Here is a 14906-nt window from a genome sequence, read left to right as displayed (position 1 = left end):
TTATAAACATAAAATATAATAATAATACATTTCATTATACCGTATAACTCAGAAAAATAAAGGCATATCTTCAGCTAGATCACAAATATTTTTATGTTTAATATCGAATATTATTTGGTTTCAGGTAAGTGAGCTGAAGCTGAAAGTTCCCTATTAAGAAAATAATTAGGTAAGTTTTTAACTGTCTGAATACACACTTGATCTTTAGAAATATAAAATCTACCAAATTATGGTAGGTAGAATTAATTTTACACACGGTTATTGTATATGAGGGAAGTTGGGATTTTCTCTTATACAAGGTGTTGCAAAAAGGGCATACTAAGCCGAAAGCTACATATGCAGCATGGTATATCTAAGCCCGAAACTGAAATAATAATTTCAAAATTTGCGAAAAAATAATACTTATTATTTTCCATAGAAACTTAGTTGGTCACGTGACTTTTTACTATGGAGAATGAATTTTTTTTTCATGAATTTTGAAATTCTGATTTCAGTTTCGGGCTTAGACATACCATGCTGCACATGTAGCTTTCGGCTTAGTATACCCTTTTTGCAACACCCTGTATAAGTACGTTATGTTAGTTCCATAAGTACCAGTAGCTTATTTTTTTATAAAACTTAGATTCTATTCAGCTCCCCCAAGTAGTAAGTACATAAATCTTTCTCACTGAGTATTTTTGATTAATTTAACTCGGTAAATACTCGTTACAACAGGACGATGATGAAACACAATAAAACTAAAGGAGTCATTACACACAACCCATTGGATCCATCTGATACCGGCTTAGGAGCCGCATAGTGTCCCTCGTACACTGTGTCCCAGAATAGTCTTCTGTCATTATGAGGGTTAATATTCTTTTTTTCTTCATACACTGCTTCATTGATGTGATCTTGGAATCGCATGTACTCTATCGCTTGGGCCCCCGCTCTAGTGACGGAGTCTTTGCTTATGGCTCCCCATATGTCATCTCCCGTTGAGTTTTGGTCCATGTATGATGTGGGCTTCCTGAAATAATATATAAAACACTATGTATTGTTGAGTACCTACCATAATTGAAAGCTGGGGTGCACGAAATGAGCCCCTCAGAGTGCTGTATCAACTTTAAATACCGTGCACATAATTATGTCTGTACGGGGGCTGACCCTGGGTCACTCAGAAGAACAAATTGTTCTTTGAGAGAGAGGGACAAAACAGTTCAATAGCTTCCTATAACTTATCTATGAATAAGGAGGTTAGTGTATGATTACTTACCCTGTATACGCAAACGCAGTCCACCTTCTCACAAGAGACTCTTGAATAGTTTTATCTATTGATTCACTTTGTATATCGTAGTCGAAGAGATACCGCAGCACGCTACGATGCTCTGCGCCCGTCACATCCACGCCCGGGAAGGCCCACTCCGAACTCAAATGTCCCCTAAATGAAAACTCATACAGTCTCACTTCTCCTCTCGATGTTTTGCTACGTTCCACTGCTGCTCTTATAGTGGAAATAAGAAACATAGTGTCTCCCTCAAAGTCGAAATAGTCTTCAATGCTTGCACGATTTATAGCGCCTTTAAAGTAAACATCTCTAATACTTTCAACTGTCTCCCTGCTATGTTTTATGTCTACAGGCAGTGCGTTTGCAAAATCATAGTTCATTTGCTGAAGCCAATTGCCTATTAAACCTTCAGTTGCTCTCAGTGTACCATCTCTGTTTGCGTAGCCAGTGATAAAAGGCACATGTCTGTATTTGCCAGATCTGATAATGTTAATCGGAGCATCTGACAGAAATGCACTGTCAGGTTTTAGTGTGGTGTCTTCAATGCAAGGAGCAAATAGTGGGGTGTTGTTCAAGAAATTGAATCCAGTGAGAGCAGCTCCAAGTGTGTCTAAGTTTGTTTCTGCGAGCGCCTGAGCTAGTTCAGCTCTCGATTTCTTTGTATACTGGAGTTTTTCTCCAACAAGCTCTGCGTATTCGACGGGTTTGTATGCGACTGCCCAGGGAGCGAGGGACGTCCCACTGGATGCTATTGCTTTATGCACTAAGTTCTCCGACAGTGGAGACAGTGTCAATAGATCCACTATGGCTGCCCCCGAGCCATGTCCAAAAAGGACTACATTGTTAGGGTCTCCTCCGAACGATGCAATATTTTTATTGATCCATTGAAGTCCCGCGATGATATCCTTTAGTCCTGCGTTCCCGGGAGCTTGCTCCACCCCCAGGCAGAGGAACCCAAAGATCGACAGTCTATAGTTGATGGATACGACTAGTATTTTATTCTCAACCAGATACTTAAACGTGTATAAGTTGTTGCGCATGGTGGTGTATTCTTCGCCGTCGATAAACACTAGGACGGGTTGTGAAGCTGATATGTTTCGGGAGAAAATATTGAGGACCAGGCAGTCTTCTTGTCCCTCCAGTCCCCGCGTGGTTGGTTGGGCACACCTGGTCGAGGAGTCGGTTGCGTCGAAGGGATCTGTTTGGAATCTTGGGGCTGGTGGCGGTGCCTGAAACATAAGATAATGTTACGGGCTGTTTACAGATTCTACAATACTAAGTTGTTACTGCTACTTGATACTTATTAATCAAAATTATAGTTTCTTATCTTGATGTGCTTAGGTAATGTTTTCATTACATGTGAGTAGTTTACGATAACTACCTAAAAAACTTATACATACTTACATGCATGTGCTCACGACTATTATCCCCGAAGGGAGATGAGACCCACTTTTCGCTGTACATTTATTAAAACTGATGACAGATTTTTGGTTGTAAATTGAAAACAGTGATTCCCTTAATACCCCGATGATAGAATAGCATGTTATATGGAGGATCCATTCACTAGGTAGTCTCCCAAGCTCTAAACCACAACTTACATAATTACGTACATTATGTAGGGACTTATTGTGTTCCATCACGTACTCCTGTTTCATCATACGTAATTTCCATCACCCACGCTGCATAAAAAAACACTTAGAGCACAGCATTGCGGAGATGTAAAACTTTTACGATGCCAGCGAGTTCGCAAGAAAGATAGGAGGAAAATAAACATAAGTGCCTTTACGTTACCTTGAACCGGTTTCTGCCAGCTACAGAGCCGGCGTATGGTATCCCATAGAACACATTGTAGTCTCCATCCAAAGCTCTATCGCCAACAAGCGACCCCTGTGCGATGTGTACCAGTGGGCCGGGTTGAGCTAATATTTGACTGACTATCGCACTTAGCATCATAACAATGGATGACGTCAGAGAACACCGCATGGTGTGTGATACTAATTGGAGCACTAATGGGACAACAAGAGGTGTTGCCGGTGCAACGGCCGGCATGATACTGAATTTGATTTGTTTTCGCTTTCATTAGTTCGATGCAAGGTCAGTGTAGTGTTGTTTTATTTTATATAAAAAAAACTCTTTTCAATTTATGTGTTGCGTCTATGCATGCAGGAATTCAATGGTTTAATTATTGTTTCTGCGTGATTTAACCACAAAATATTGTAATTGTAAAATTGTAGATGGCTAACCTATAAAATTCCAACAACTTACGTACTCGATGAGTATTGAAAATTAATTATAACTACTGTTCACTACACAGTATAGAGCAAAGTAGCTTTTCTATGTAAGTATGTATGAATGTATGCTTAGATCTTTACAACTACACATACACTTTTATTCTTTTTTTAAATAGTGATATAATGAAATAGTGATTTAAGAGGAAGGTTTCTTATATAATTTATATCCTGGAAATCTCAAGGTTTTTTTATAGGGGTAGCGAAGCTCGTTCATCGAGAAGCCAACTATTAAATTAATACACCAGTTTTTATTTAAAACAACTTTACTTTAATCAGAAAACTACTTATTAAGTACTCTTAATTACTATCTATGTATATACCTTACTAAGTACCAGTTCTTTTGAAAGTTGTTCCTTAAAAGGTAGTTATGCAACCCTGTAGTACTAACAACCCTCCGATATTCGATGACTCATGCTAACGTCATCGTCATTGTTCTTAGAATGCTTAAGATTGTTTAGACTGTAAGTTTTTTGTCAGCCCCTTTTTTATTGTATCCCACGACCCATGTTTGTGTCGCCTGGTCAGCGGCAGAATAGATCGAACTATCGTCACAGATAGACCTCGTCTGGTAGTTTTAAGTTTAGTTTTAAAATTAGTTTTTAAAAAGTCTTTCGCTTGACACTGAAACTTGACTGGCGCTGCGGACAGGATTGCTGTTCCATATAGCTTGCACGTCAATTCCGCGATTATCGGTTCGGGTATAAACTCTATCTAACCGCGTGGATAGAACGGCGCGAATAGGCTTTACAGCAATCCCTCGAACAAATAAATTCGTCAAGTGTAAAGAAGATAGCACCGAGTATGGCAGTGGCTGGTTGGTGAGTAAAACTCTTCGCCTTCCTTTCCCTTCTGTATTTTTCATTTGTAAAGGCTGCAGGTAATTTTATTTCTGGGATCGAAAATCTCCCGCTATAACGGTTATCTGTTTTGAGTTAGGCTATACGCAGTCTCGCTTCCAAATCAGCGATTCTGTAATAAGTTAGATAGGCTATACACAGTTTTGCTTAAAATCAGTAACTCTGTAATAAGTTAGTTAGGTCATTATAAACAGTCTGACTTCAAAATCAGTTATTCTGTAATAAGTCCAAAGTAGACATAATAATTAGGTAATTACTTCAAAATCAGTAATTTCCCAATACCTTATTGATAATTATTTTACAATTGTGTGTTTTACAACTTTTACAATTTTTCCTTGCTTTTACTTACTGTATATTTTTCTTGTGTAACTTTTTATTGTGTGTATTTTCATTGTGTGTTTAAATTGTGTAAAATGGCTACTCTCACGCCTATACCAGCAGAGATGCTAAAGTTGATCCCCATGTTTAATGGAGACAAACGACTCTTAAATCTGTTCCTAAGAAAATGTGAATACGTCATAGCCAAGTATAGAGGCAACGATACACAAAATTTATACCTGTATCACTCTATAACGAGTAGGTTAACTGATGACGCGGCTGCATTAGTTTCCGAGCGAGAAGATGTAGACACTTGGTCTGCATTAAAATCCCTCCTAGTTCAACATTTTGGTGACCCACGTAGCGAGGAATGTATCGCTATTGAGCTAGAGACCATAAAGTTAAAGGCTAACGAGCCCTACACCGAATTTTGCAATAGGATTCAAACAGTGCGCTCCATATTATTCTCAAAGGTAAACGAGTTAACTGATGAGAATACGAAACGTAGCAAGATCGCGATATATAACAATACAGCCCTAAACGTATTTTTATACAGTTTGCCTGAAAATATGGTTAGGATTGTAAGACTAAAAGGTCCCGACACGTTGGAAAATGCATTGTCTATTGTGCTAGAGGAAGTAAACTTCCATGACCAGTATAACATGCGAAATAAATTATTGAATAACCACCATAATCTAACGTCTAAGTCATCACAACCCACTACGCAACCCCAAAACTCATCTAAATTTGGTACATCTACCCCAGGATTTGTACATAACAGTTTTAGGCCACCATTTAACAATTATCAAACCCCTAATTTCAAGTTTGGCATTCCCAACCAAAATAGGACGATGCTCCCTCAGAGCAACAATGTAGGATATAAACCCAACTTTGGGTACAGGCCAAATTTACCCCAACAGACAGGTTACAGACCTCAATTTGGTGTTAAACCTCAGTTTGGCATCCCTAATCAAAACTCATTCAAACCCCAACAGTTTGGAAATAGGCCTCAGACTAACCAACAGTTTGGTTATAAACCGAACTTCAATATTCCAAAGAATTACACAGATGTGTCCATGAGAACAGCATCGGCAATAAAACCGGCCCAACAACAAACCGGTGGATTTCGCCTTAACGAGGTCCATATGACCGACGACCCATCGCCACAAGGCGAACAATACGAACACGTGTCCGACAATCAACACGAGTTCCAGGAATCGTACGACTACGATTACAGTATGACCAACGAATACATACAGACTGACCAACATTTAAACGAAAATGCTTCGACGGACGAGCCCGTTGAAAATTTTCACATACTAGCCTCAGACCCTATACAGAAATGATTCAACTTAATTGTGACCCTAACCTTAAACTACCCCATATATACATCCCCGAGATAGACTCTGTATTTATGATAGACACAGGTAGTACACGTTCTTTTATCAGTCCCGATAAAGCAAACGAATATTACTCCGCGTACAAGTACGTTGAACCTTTCAAAGTGGTTAGCACTCATGCGACAAGTCAACACAGTGAAGTTATCAGCATACCCCTTATGCCCACGTTCTGTAGTAATCAAGAACATAAATTTTACATTTACAATGTTGACTCTAGATACGACGGCCTCATTGGTAGCGACCTTCTCAAAGAGCTAGAAGCTTCGGTCGATATGAAAGATCAAATCTTGCATACAAGATTTACCTCAGTACCAATTATTTATAACCCGGCCCCATACAACATCAAACTTCACGCTAGATCAGAGCAACGCGTAAAACTCCCGACAGATCAATACTCTGGCCACGCGATTCTGAACTTTAAAGAGTTCTGCCCCGGCGTTCGAATGCCTACCGCGATAGTACAATGTAACAACGGTTACGCAACAACTATCATACAAAATCTGACAGACAAAGACATCACGATAGGAATTACAAGACCATTTTTAACCAGTGCCTTTATTGAAGACACTTTGTGTGACGTAAACTATACCACGCAACAAGATATAGAAATAGACAAAATCTTAGAGCAAAATTTATATAATAAACTCAGACTCGACCACATGACGGACGAAGAACGGATCCGTATTCAAAACCTTTGTATTCAATATAAAGACATTTTTTATTGCGAGGACTTGCCCTTGACTTTTACAAGCCAAGTGAAACACCAAATCCGTACTAAGAACGAAGACCCAATATATGTTAAACCATATAGGTTAGCTCCAGCCCAAACCGAAGAAATAAATAGACAGGTACAAAAATTATTAAAAGATGACGTCATTCGTGAATCACACTCTCCGTGGTGCGCCCCCGTGCACCTTGTTCCCAAACGATCCGACGCCTCCGGTGAAATTAAATACCGCATGGTTATCGACTATAGACGACTGAATGACTTGACCACCGACGACAAGTATCCACTCCCCAATATAACAGATCTTTTCGACAAATTAGGTAAATCCACATATTTCTCAACCATTGACCTTGCAAGTGGTTATCATCAAATCGAGTTAGAGGAATCTGACAAACAAAAAACTGCCTTCAGCACTCAACACGGCCATTTTGAATTCCAACGAATGCCGTTCGGTCTCAAAACTGCACCGGCGACTTTCCAGCGCGCAATGGATAGCGTTCTGAGAGGACTGCAGGGAATTCACTGTTTAGTATACTTAGACGACATAATTGTCTATTCAAGTAGTTTAGAGGAACACATACGTAAATTACGCGCAGTTTTCGACAGACTCCGACAAACTAATTTAAAGGTACAACTGGACAAAACAGAGTTCCTTAGGAAGGAAGTCCTCTACCTAGGACATAAAATCACTAAAGACGGTCTTAAACCAAACGAAGACAAAATTAAAGCAGTTATGGACTTTCCAATTCCCAAAACAACTACGGAAATAAAAAGTTTCTTAGGACTTGTTGGCTATTACCGTAAGTTCATTAAAGACTTCGCGAAAATAACCCAACCATTAACGAACTGTTTGAAAAAACGTAATAAAATATCCATAGACACAGACTATATAAACGCATTCAATAAATGTAAGGAACTATTGTGCAACGCTCCTCTTCTGCAATATCCCGACCCTAGCAAACCTTACATATTGACAACAGATGCCTCCAACGTCGCTTTAGGCGGGGTACTTTCACAAGGACCTATAGGTAGTGATAAACCGATAGCATATGCTAGCCGTACTTTAAGCGATACCGAGTCCCGTTACAGCACAATAGAGCGAGAATTGCTTGCCATTATATGGGCCATAAAGCACTTTCGACCTTATCTCTACGGACAAAAGTTCTTTATCTATACCGATCACCGTCCCTTAGCTTGGCTCAATTCAATGAAAGACCCGAGTAGTAAACTGACCAGATGGCGATTGTCTCTTCAAGACTACAACTTTGAAATCATATACAAAAACGGGAAACAAAACACGAACGCGGACGCTTTGTCTCGCATTAAAGTAAACGCCACAGATTCCGATGACGACGTTTCCATGAAAGTAAATGTAGATCAGAAGGAACAAAAATTACAAAAACACATAGATTCCCTGACTAAAGAAATAACCAAGTTAACTAGAAAAAAAAGTAGTTCAACTCTGAGTATCTCCGATTCCGAGAGAACTCATACAATAAGTCCAATCTCCGAAGTAATATCAATAACCTCTGGCGATAAGGAACCCACACAATTCGTTCCCTCAGTCTCTAGTAGTGCTGACACAATACATTCAGCAGTGGATATGGAAACTACCGGTATCCCTATCCTTCATGAGGCGATCGATACAAAACCAAACCAATTATTAATATTCACATGGTTCCGCGATACTTGCCAAGTAAAAGATTTATCTAGAAATAAACAAAAAGTATTAGAAGTCCACTTACCAATAGATAATGAACAATTAATTAAAGATTTCCTGAAAAAATATATAAAACTGAAAACAAAATACTTCATTTACTTCGAAAACCAAGAACACAGACGACTCTTTACCAACATCATTATACAACTGTTTAGGCAAGATATGGTTCAGTTTTACGAGTGTACAGAAAGAGTAATTTACGTAGAGGACGAGGACGAGCAGAAACAAATAATTATTAAACACCACGAAGGAAAGACAGTACACCGAGGTATAAAAGAAACCATAGCTAGAATCCGTAGAAATTACTATTGGCAAAATTTACAGGAAACAGTTACAGCAGTATTAAATGCATGCGAAGTCTGCAAAAAAATGAAATACGACAGGAAACCCATTAAACCTATGTTACAGCTCACACAGACGCAAGATGCTCCCTTTCAGGAATTATTCATTGACCTTTTTACAATAGACGGAAAATATTACCTAACTATAATAGACGCTTTCAGCAAGTTAGCACAGGCCATCGAAATAACTAACCGATCCACCCCCGAGGTATTAAGAGCACTAATTAAGTACTTCTCTTTCTATGGTATTCCAAAAAAGATTAGTTCCGACCCCGGTTCCGAATTCAATAATGAGTTAATGAGAGAACTGATGACATTGTATAAAATCCAACTTCACATAGGTACACCCCACAATCCAAACTCCATGGGTTTAATTGAACGATTCCATTCGACAATAATAGAAATTTATAGATTGGCTAAATATGAACAAAAATGCACAGATGCATCCACCGTAATGACATATTGCATCATGGCTTACAATCACACCATTCATTCTGCAACTGGATTAACCCCATTTGAAGTAGTATTCGGTCATACCGACACAGGAATAGCTTTTGACATAAACTTCCAACATAAGTATATGCAACAGCTAATTAAAGACCACGCTAAAAGAACACAGTACTTATACAAACACTTATCACAAAAATTAATGGACAATAAAGAAACAGTTAGGCAAAAGAAAGGAGGAGAGACCAACATTAACCTCCCCGAAGGAAAGGTTATCTTTTCTAAGGTAGTTAACACCCGCCAAAGCAAAGATAAGCCCATTTATCAAAAGGCAAAAGTTACTGGAAAAACAACCCGTAACGTAGTTCCCATAAAAGTAGGTCAGAGAAATACAAAAGCACCCATTAAGAATATCAAACGCCCTCCGCAGGTGGTGTCTGCTGACATTCATGGTCCCCAACCTGGCCCTTCATCTGCAATCACTTGAAGGAAATCCTGGTATTTTACCTGTGAAGAAAGGAATTGCCCATATTAAAATAGATAAGTGGCTAATTATTAAAACTCTAGATTTGGAAATCATAGTTAACGATCTTAATTTTAACATAAGGAAATATAATGAATTTAATAATTTAATCAGCAACAATATGACATATTCCCACGAGTTTTATAGTATCAAAAAGCAGTCTGAATACCTACAAAAATTAACGATTGAAAAATTTCAGCAACTTATACCTTCATTACGCTTTAAGAGAGGTATTATTAACCCATTAGGTTCCTTAATCAAAGTAATTACAGGTAACTTAGATCATAGCGATGCTCTTTTGTATGACAGCTTAATTTCAAATATTAAAGATAAACAAGTACTCACCTCAAAGAAAATTACCGTGGTCACCCAAATGTTAGACAGTCTCATCAACAGTTCACAAACTCTACAGGAAAATTCCTTTATATTAAACACTAGATTAAAAAGAGTCGAGAAAATGTTAATAGAAATATCTAAGAATGAAAATTGTTTCCACTCTACATACATTTTAGGAATGTTTAACTTATTCATAAGCAACTTTCGAACTGTATACTTAAAGCTAAGTGAAATAGAGACAGCATTGTCGTTTACTAGAGTATCTATATTACATCCATCTATAGTACAACCTTATGAGTTATTAGAACACCTGTATGAAATCTCCAAGTCAGAGAATTTAATGTATGATGTCACTGAAAGTAATATAATTAAATTTGAGGAAATTATCGAGGTAAAATCTTATGTAAAATCAAAACAGATAACGTTTATTATGGAAATCCCTCTTACAGAGATAACAGCCTATTCATACTATAAATTGTATTCCCTACCTATGTACAGCATCCCCAAAAACCAAACCCATATTATTATTCCTAAATATCCTTTCCTTTTGGCGAAGAGTACGAAGTACTTACCTCTACACAAACCATGCCGACCGCTTACAGCCGGAGACCACTTCCTGTGTACCGAAGAAGACGCAGTGATGTACCCTGAAACGACTTGCATCGAACAATTGATGAAATTCGAGGAAAATCCATCTCAATGCCAACAACATAAGGTGCATATTGAAAATAGTAGAGTTCAACAGTTGAGTCATAACGAATGGATACTGTACACCAATAAGAAAACTCGGCTAATCGAGGAATGCAGCAACAGTAATCGCGACGATCGATACTTACAAGGAACATACAAACTTACCTTGCTTGGAAATTGTACAGTTATCCTTGATAATCTACGTATACACCGACATAGAGTCTACCAGGAGAGCGCAACGAGCGAGCCTACGCCTGCGATCTCTCTCCCCGAGTTCCGTTCGAGCAACTTATCCGGTGCACCCGCACTCAACATGAAGGAAGTCGACTTCGATGACCTCAAGTACATGTCATACACATTGAAGCAAAGTGCATTTAGTGAAAGTGTAGTGAGCCCCGATTATAGCCTGGGAACAGTGATACTGTACGGCAGTATTTTATGTGTTTTAGTGTTAATTATAATATGTCTTATGTCATGTTACTTTTGTGTGTGGCGAAATCATCTCAATACTCCTAAAACGAGTGATTCAGATAATTTCGCACTTAAGGAGGGAGGAGTTATGCAACCCTGTAGTACTAACAACCCTCCGATATTCGATGACTCATGCTAACGTCATCGTCATTGTTCTTAGAATGCTTAAGATTGTTTAGACTGTAAGTTTTTTGTCAGCCCCTATTTTATTGTATCCCACGACCCATGTTTGTGTCGCCTGGTCAGCGGCAGAATAGATCAAACTATCGTCACAGATAGACCTCGTCTGGTAGTTTTAAGTTTAGTTTTAAAATTAGTTTTTAAAAAGTCTTTCGCTTGACACTGAAACTTGACTAGGTTGTATTAGGAATCGTATAAACATGTATCTACTGAGTTTAATGTAAATAGTGATAAATACCTCTACTTGACAATATTCAGTTGTAGGTACCCTTAAAATCGCAATGCCTCAGATATAAAAGTAGACTCATTTAAAAAAATCTAATAATTTTAATAATACAAACATTTCAGAATTTTTATCATTTAAAAACGACTATAAGAACCTAAGAACGGCTTGCAACACCAAAACAACGACTGCAAACCCGATTACTCTGTCACTGGAGCCCGCTACAGACGGGGGCGGGATGTAGTAGCTGTCGTAGATATTGCCCCAGAAATTCCTCCTCTCCGGATGAGGGTTGAATTTGCCAGTCTCGGCGAAGAAAGTGCTCCCATCAAAATGCATGTAGTTGATTGGCTGCGAAGCGTTTGCTGAGACAGGATCCCAAACTGAAGAGCCCAGAGGAAGTAACGGTGATGTAGTTGGTATTCTGGAAAATTTAAATAAAAATATCAGATCAGTAAAGGACCAATGAAAATAATAAATCGGAACAATACGTCAATGTTATCGGAACCTACCCAGTAGATGCAAATGCAACCCATCGTCTTATAAGAGCCGATTGAGCAGTAGCATCTGTTAAGCTGGTTGACAAGTCGTAGTTGAAGATATATTTCAGAATGCTGCGGTGCGTAGCGCCGGTGACAGTCGTTCCGGGGAATGTCCAATCAGAATTCAAACTGCCTCGGACTGAGAATTCATAAAGCCTTACTGGAGCTTTAGATGTTAAAGCCCTTTCATATGCAGCTCTTATAGTTGAAATCAGAAACATTGTATCTCCTTCAAAGTCAAAAAAGTCTTCGATGTTACCTAGATTCATACGCCCATCGAAATAGAAATTAGTAACATTCGGCGTTATGTCAAGTCTGTTCGACAAATCTACTGGCAATGCATTTGTAAAGTTAGCGTTCATTTGTTCAAACCAATTTTCAATTAGCGCTTCTATTGCTCTAAGAGTACCTTCTCTGTTGGCGTAGCCGGTAATAAAAGGCACATGTCTGTAATTGCCAGATCTGATAATGTTGATTGGGGCATCAGACAAGAATGTCCCGATTGTACTGTTGGATTCCAGTTTCGGGTCTTCAACGCAAGGAGCGAACAGTGGAGTATTGTTCAAGAATTTGAATCCCGATAGGGCAGCTCCGAGTGTGTTTATGTTTGTTTCTGCTAGTAACTTTGCTAGTTCATCTTTCGATTTTCCCGTGTACTCAAGTTTTTGTCCGACCAGCTCTGCGTATTCGACGGGTTTGTATGCGACTGCCCAGGGAGCGAGAGACGTCCCACTAGATGCTATTGCTTTATGCACTAAGTTCTCCGACAGTGGAGACAGTGTCACTAGATCCACCATGGCTGCCCCTGATCCATGACCAAAAAGGACGACGTTGTTAGGGTCTCCTCCGAAAGGTGCGATATTTTGGTTGATCCATTGAAGTCCAGCGATAATATCCTTTAGTCCAGCGTTCCCGGGGGCTTGCTCCACCCCCAAGCAGAGGAATCCAAAGATAGAGAGTCTGTAGTTTATAGACACGACGACTATGTCTTTCTCCACTAATTGCCTGAATGAGTATTTGCCGTGGTTCGGCATAGTGGTGTACTCCTCCCCGTCAATCCATACCATTACTGGTTTTGGCGTTGTGAAATTTTTGGTGTAAACATTGACAACAAGGCAGTTTTCTTCTCCTAACAGTCCTGATGTTGTAGGTTGTGCACATTGAACTGATGAGTCATGAGCAATAAAGGGTCCCGGGAATGATGGAGCGGGAGGAGGCGCCTGAAATAAGTTTAATGATAATATTTATTACTTGCAAACATAAAACTTGGGTGTGCCCAAAGGATTAGGTAATCAATTTCTAAGAAATGCCCAAAGATAGGCACCGACACACTTGATAAGATAAAGAGATATGTAGGTGACTTCAGTCTATTGGCACTTTTTAATAGTGAGCATAAAATTTCTTCAATATTATCTATAAAGTTTTGATTTTGTACAAATTCTACTACAATTCTAAAAAGAAAAAGAAGAAAATTAACAATTATAATGATGTTTATCTGACGAGATTCTCGTGCGTGATAAATGCCATGTGTATAACATGGAGTATAAGATGATAATATTTTGTAGTTTTTTACCTTGAATCTATTTTCATTTGCCGGATTGCCGGCGTAGGGTATGCCGTAAAATATGTTGTAGTCACCGCCATCCGTCGCCTTCGCACCTACAACGGTGCCTTGAGCGATCGTCACTGTTGGATCACTCTGTGCCAATATTTGAACAACGAACGCACTCAAAATCACAAATGACGTCACAGATTGAGTCATGTTTTGTCCTTTTCACACTTTTGGCAGCGAAACAGGAGTGGTCGGTGTAGGGGCCGGCCGAAAACTGACTCGTTTATACGGAGACCGATATTTTTATCGGTCAGACTGATGCGATAAGCAGGACGAGTTATCGGGTTACATGGTGCGATATGGCCATGCTAGGCAGGTGTACCATTTACAGAGGTGCTTTACCATTGTTTGCTTGAAAAAGTCATTTAGTTGGCAGTGTTTACAAAGCATTATGCATTAGTGTTCGTTACCTGCCTACGTCGTAGTTTCTGATATTCCATAATATTTCAATGTTCCGCCCCCATTTGATCCATGCCAGCATAAATTCGCATTTTCGTTTATAATAATTAATTTAACAATAACAGCTTAAATTACATAAAGTAGGCGTTATCAACACAGTAAAGTAGGTATTTACTTATGCTAAGTTATAAGGTAGCAGAGTACCTTTTTATACATAGGTAGGTACAAAGTGTTAATGCTTTACTAGGGCAAAATTGCGTGCCACATTTCACTTTTCAGGGCATTGAACAACTTGGCTGATTTCCAAGAGCATTTTTGGCTGGTCGGCTAAAGTGAAGGCAATTTCCAGGGTTACCTCTAGCTTAGCGGTTCCCGATTGACAGACACTACAGCTAATGTGAATGCTTTTACCACGGTGACAAAACCTATTGTAGCGTCAAGCGGGCTCGTTTCATACGAATATGTGCAAGTTAGTAGAAGTTTAAACTAAGTTAGAGGTCACCCAATAAGCCATTACTTACAGTATAAGTTGGGCTTGCAAGACCTTCCAAGTTACAAAGTCGTC

At 39.0% G+C, this 14906-nt stretch overlaps 3 protein-coding genes and 1 long non-coding RNA gene across 26 annotated transcripts in view; 2 read left to right on the top strand and 2 right to left on the bottom strand.

Moving 5' to 3' along the window:
* Positions 1-14906, top strand: part of LOC105380372 (transient receptor potential cation channel trpm) — a 180956-nt gene that overhangs the window by 40498 nt on the left and 125552 nt on the right. The gene's annotated exons all lie outside the window — the stretch shown is intronic.
* Positions 554-3328, bottom strand: LOC105392004 (venom carboxylesterase-6). Its single transcript, XM_011563589.3, has 3 exons — positions 3056-3328; positions 1253-2493; positions 554-1006 (listed from the first exon to the last, which is right to left on the bottom strand). The coding sequence occupies exons 1-3, from the start codon at positions 3311-3313 to the stop codon at positions 706-708; spliced, it is 1800 nt and encodes a 599-aa protein (XP_011561891.3). The 5' UTR covers positions 3314-3328; the 3' UTR covers positions 554-705.
* Positions 3770-11954, top strand: LOC125489946. Its single transcript, XR_007267355.1, has 2 exons — positions 3770-3916; positions 11743-11954. It is a non-coding gene; the product is annotated as an uncharacterized LOC125489946 (long non-coding RNA).
* On the bottom strand, positions 11922-14172 carry LOC105392006 (venom carboxylesterase-6). The gene is made up of 3 exons (XM_011563590.3): positions 13904-14172; positions 12301-13550; positions 11922-12212 (listed from the first exon to the last, which is right to left on the bottom strand). Exons 1-3 carry the CDS (start codon positions 14090-14092, stop codon positions 11936-11938), a joined length of 1716 nt encoding a protein of 571 aa, XP_011561892.3. The 5' UTR covers positions 14093-14172; the 3' UTR covers positions 11922-11935.

Source organism: Plutella xylostella, chromosome 19 (assembly GCF_932276165.1).
Source record: "Plutella xylostella chromosome 19, ilPluXylo3.1, whole genome shotgun sequence".
Classification (NCBI taxonomy): Eukaryota; Metazoa; Arthropoda; class Insecta; order Lepidoptera; family Plutellidae; genus Plutella; species Plutella xylostella.
The sequence above is the reverse complement of the archived record's forward strand: the minus strand, read 5'-3'. Positions and strand labels throughout refer to the sequence as shown.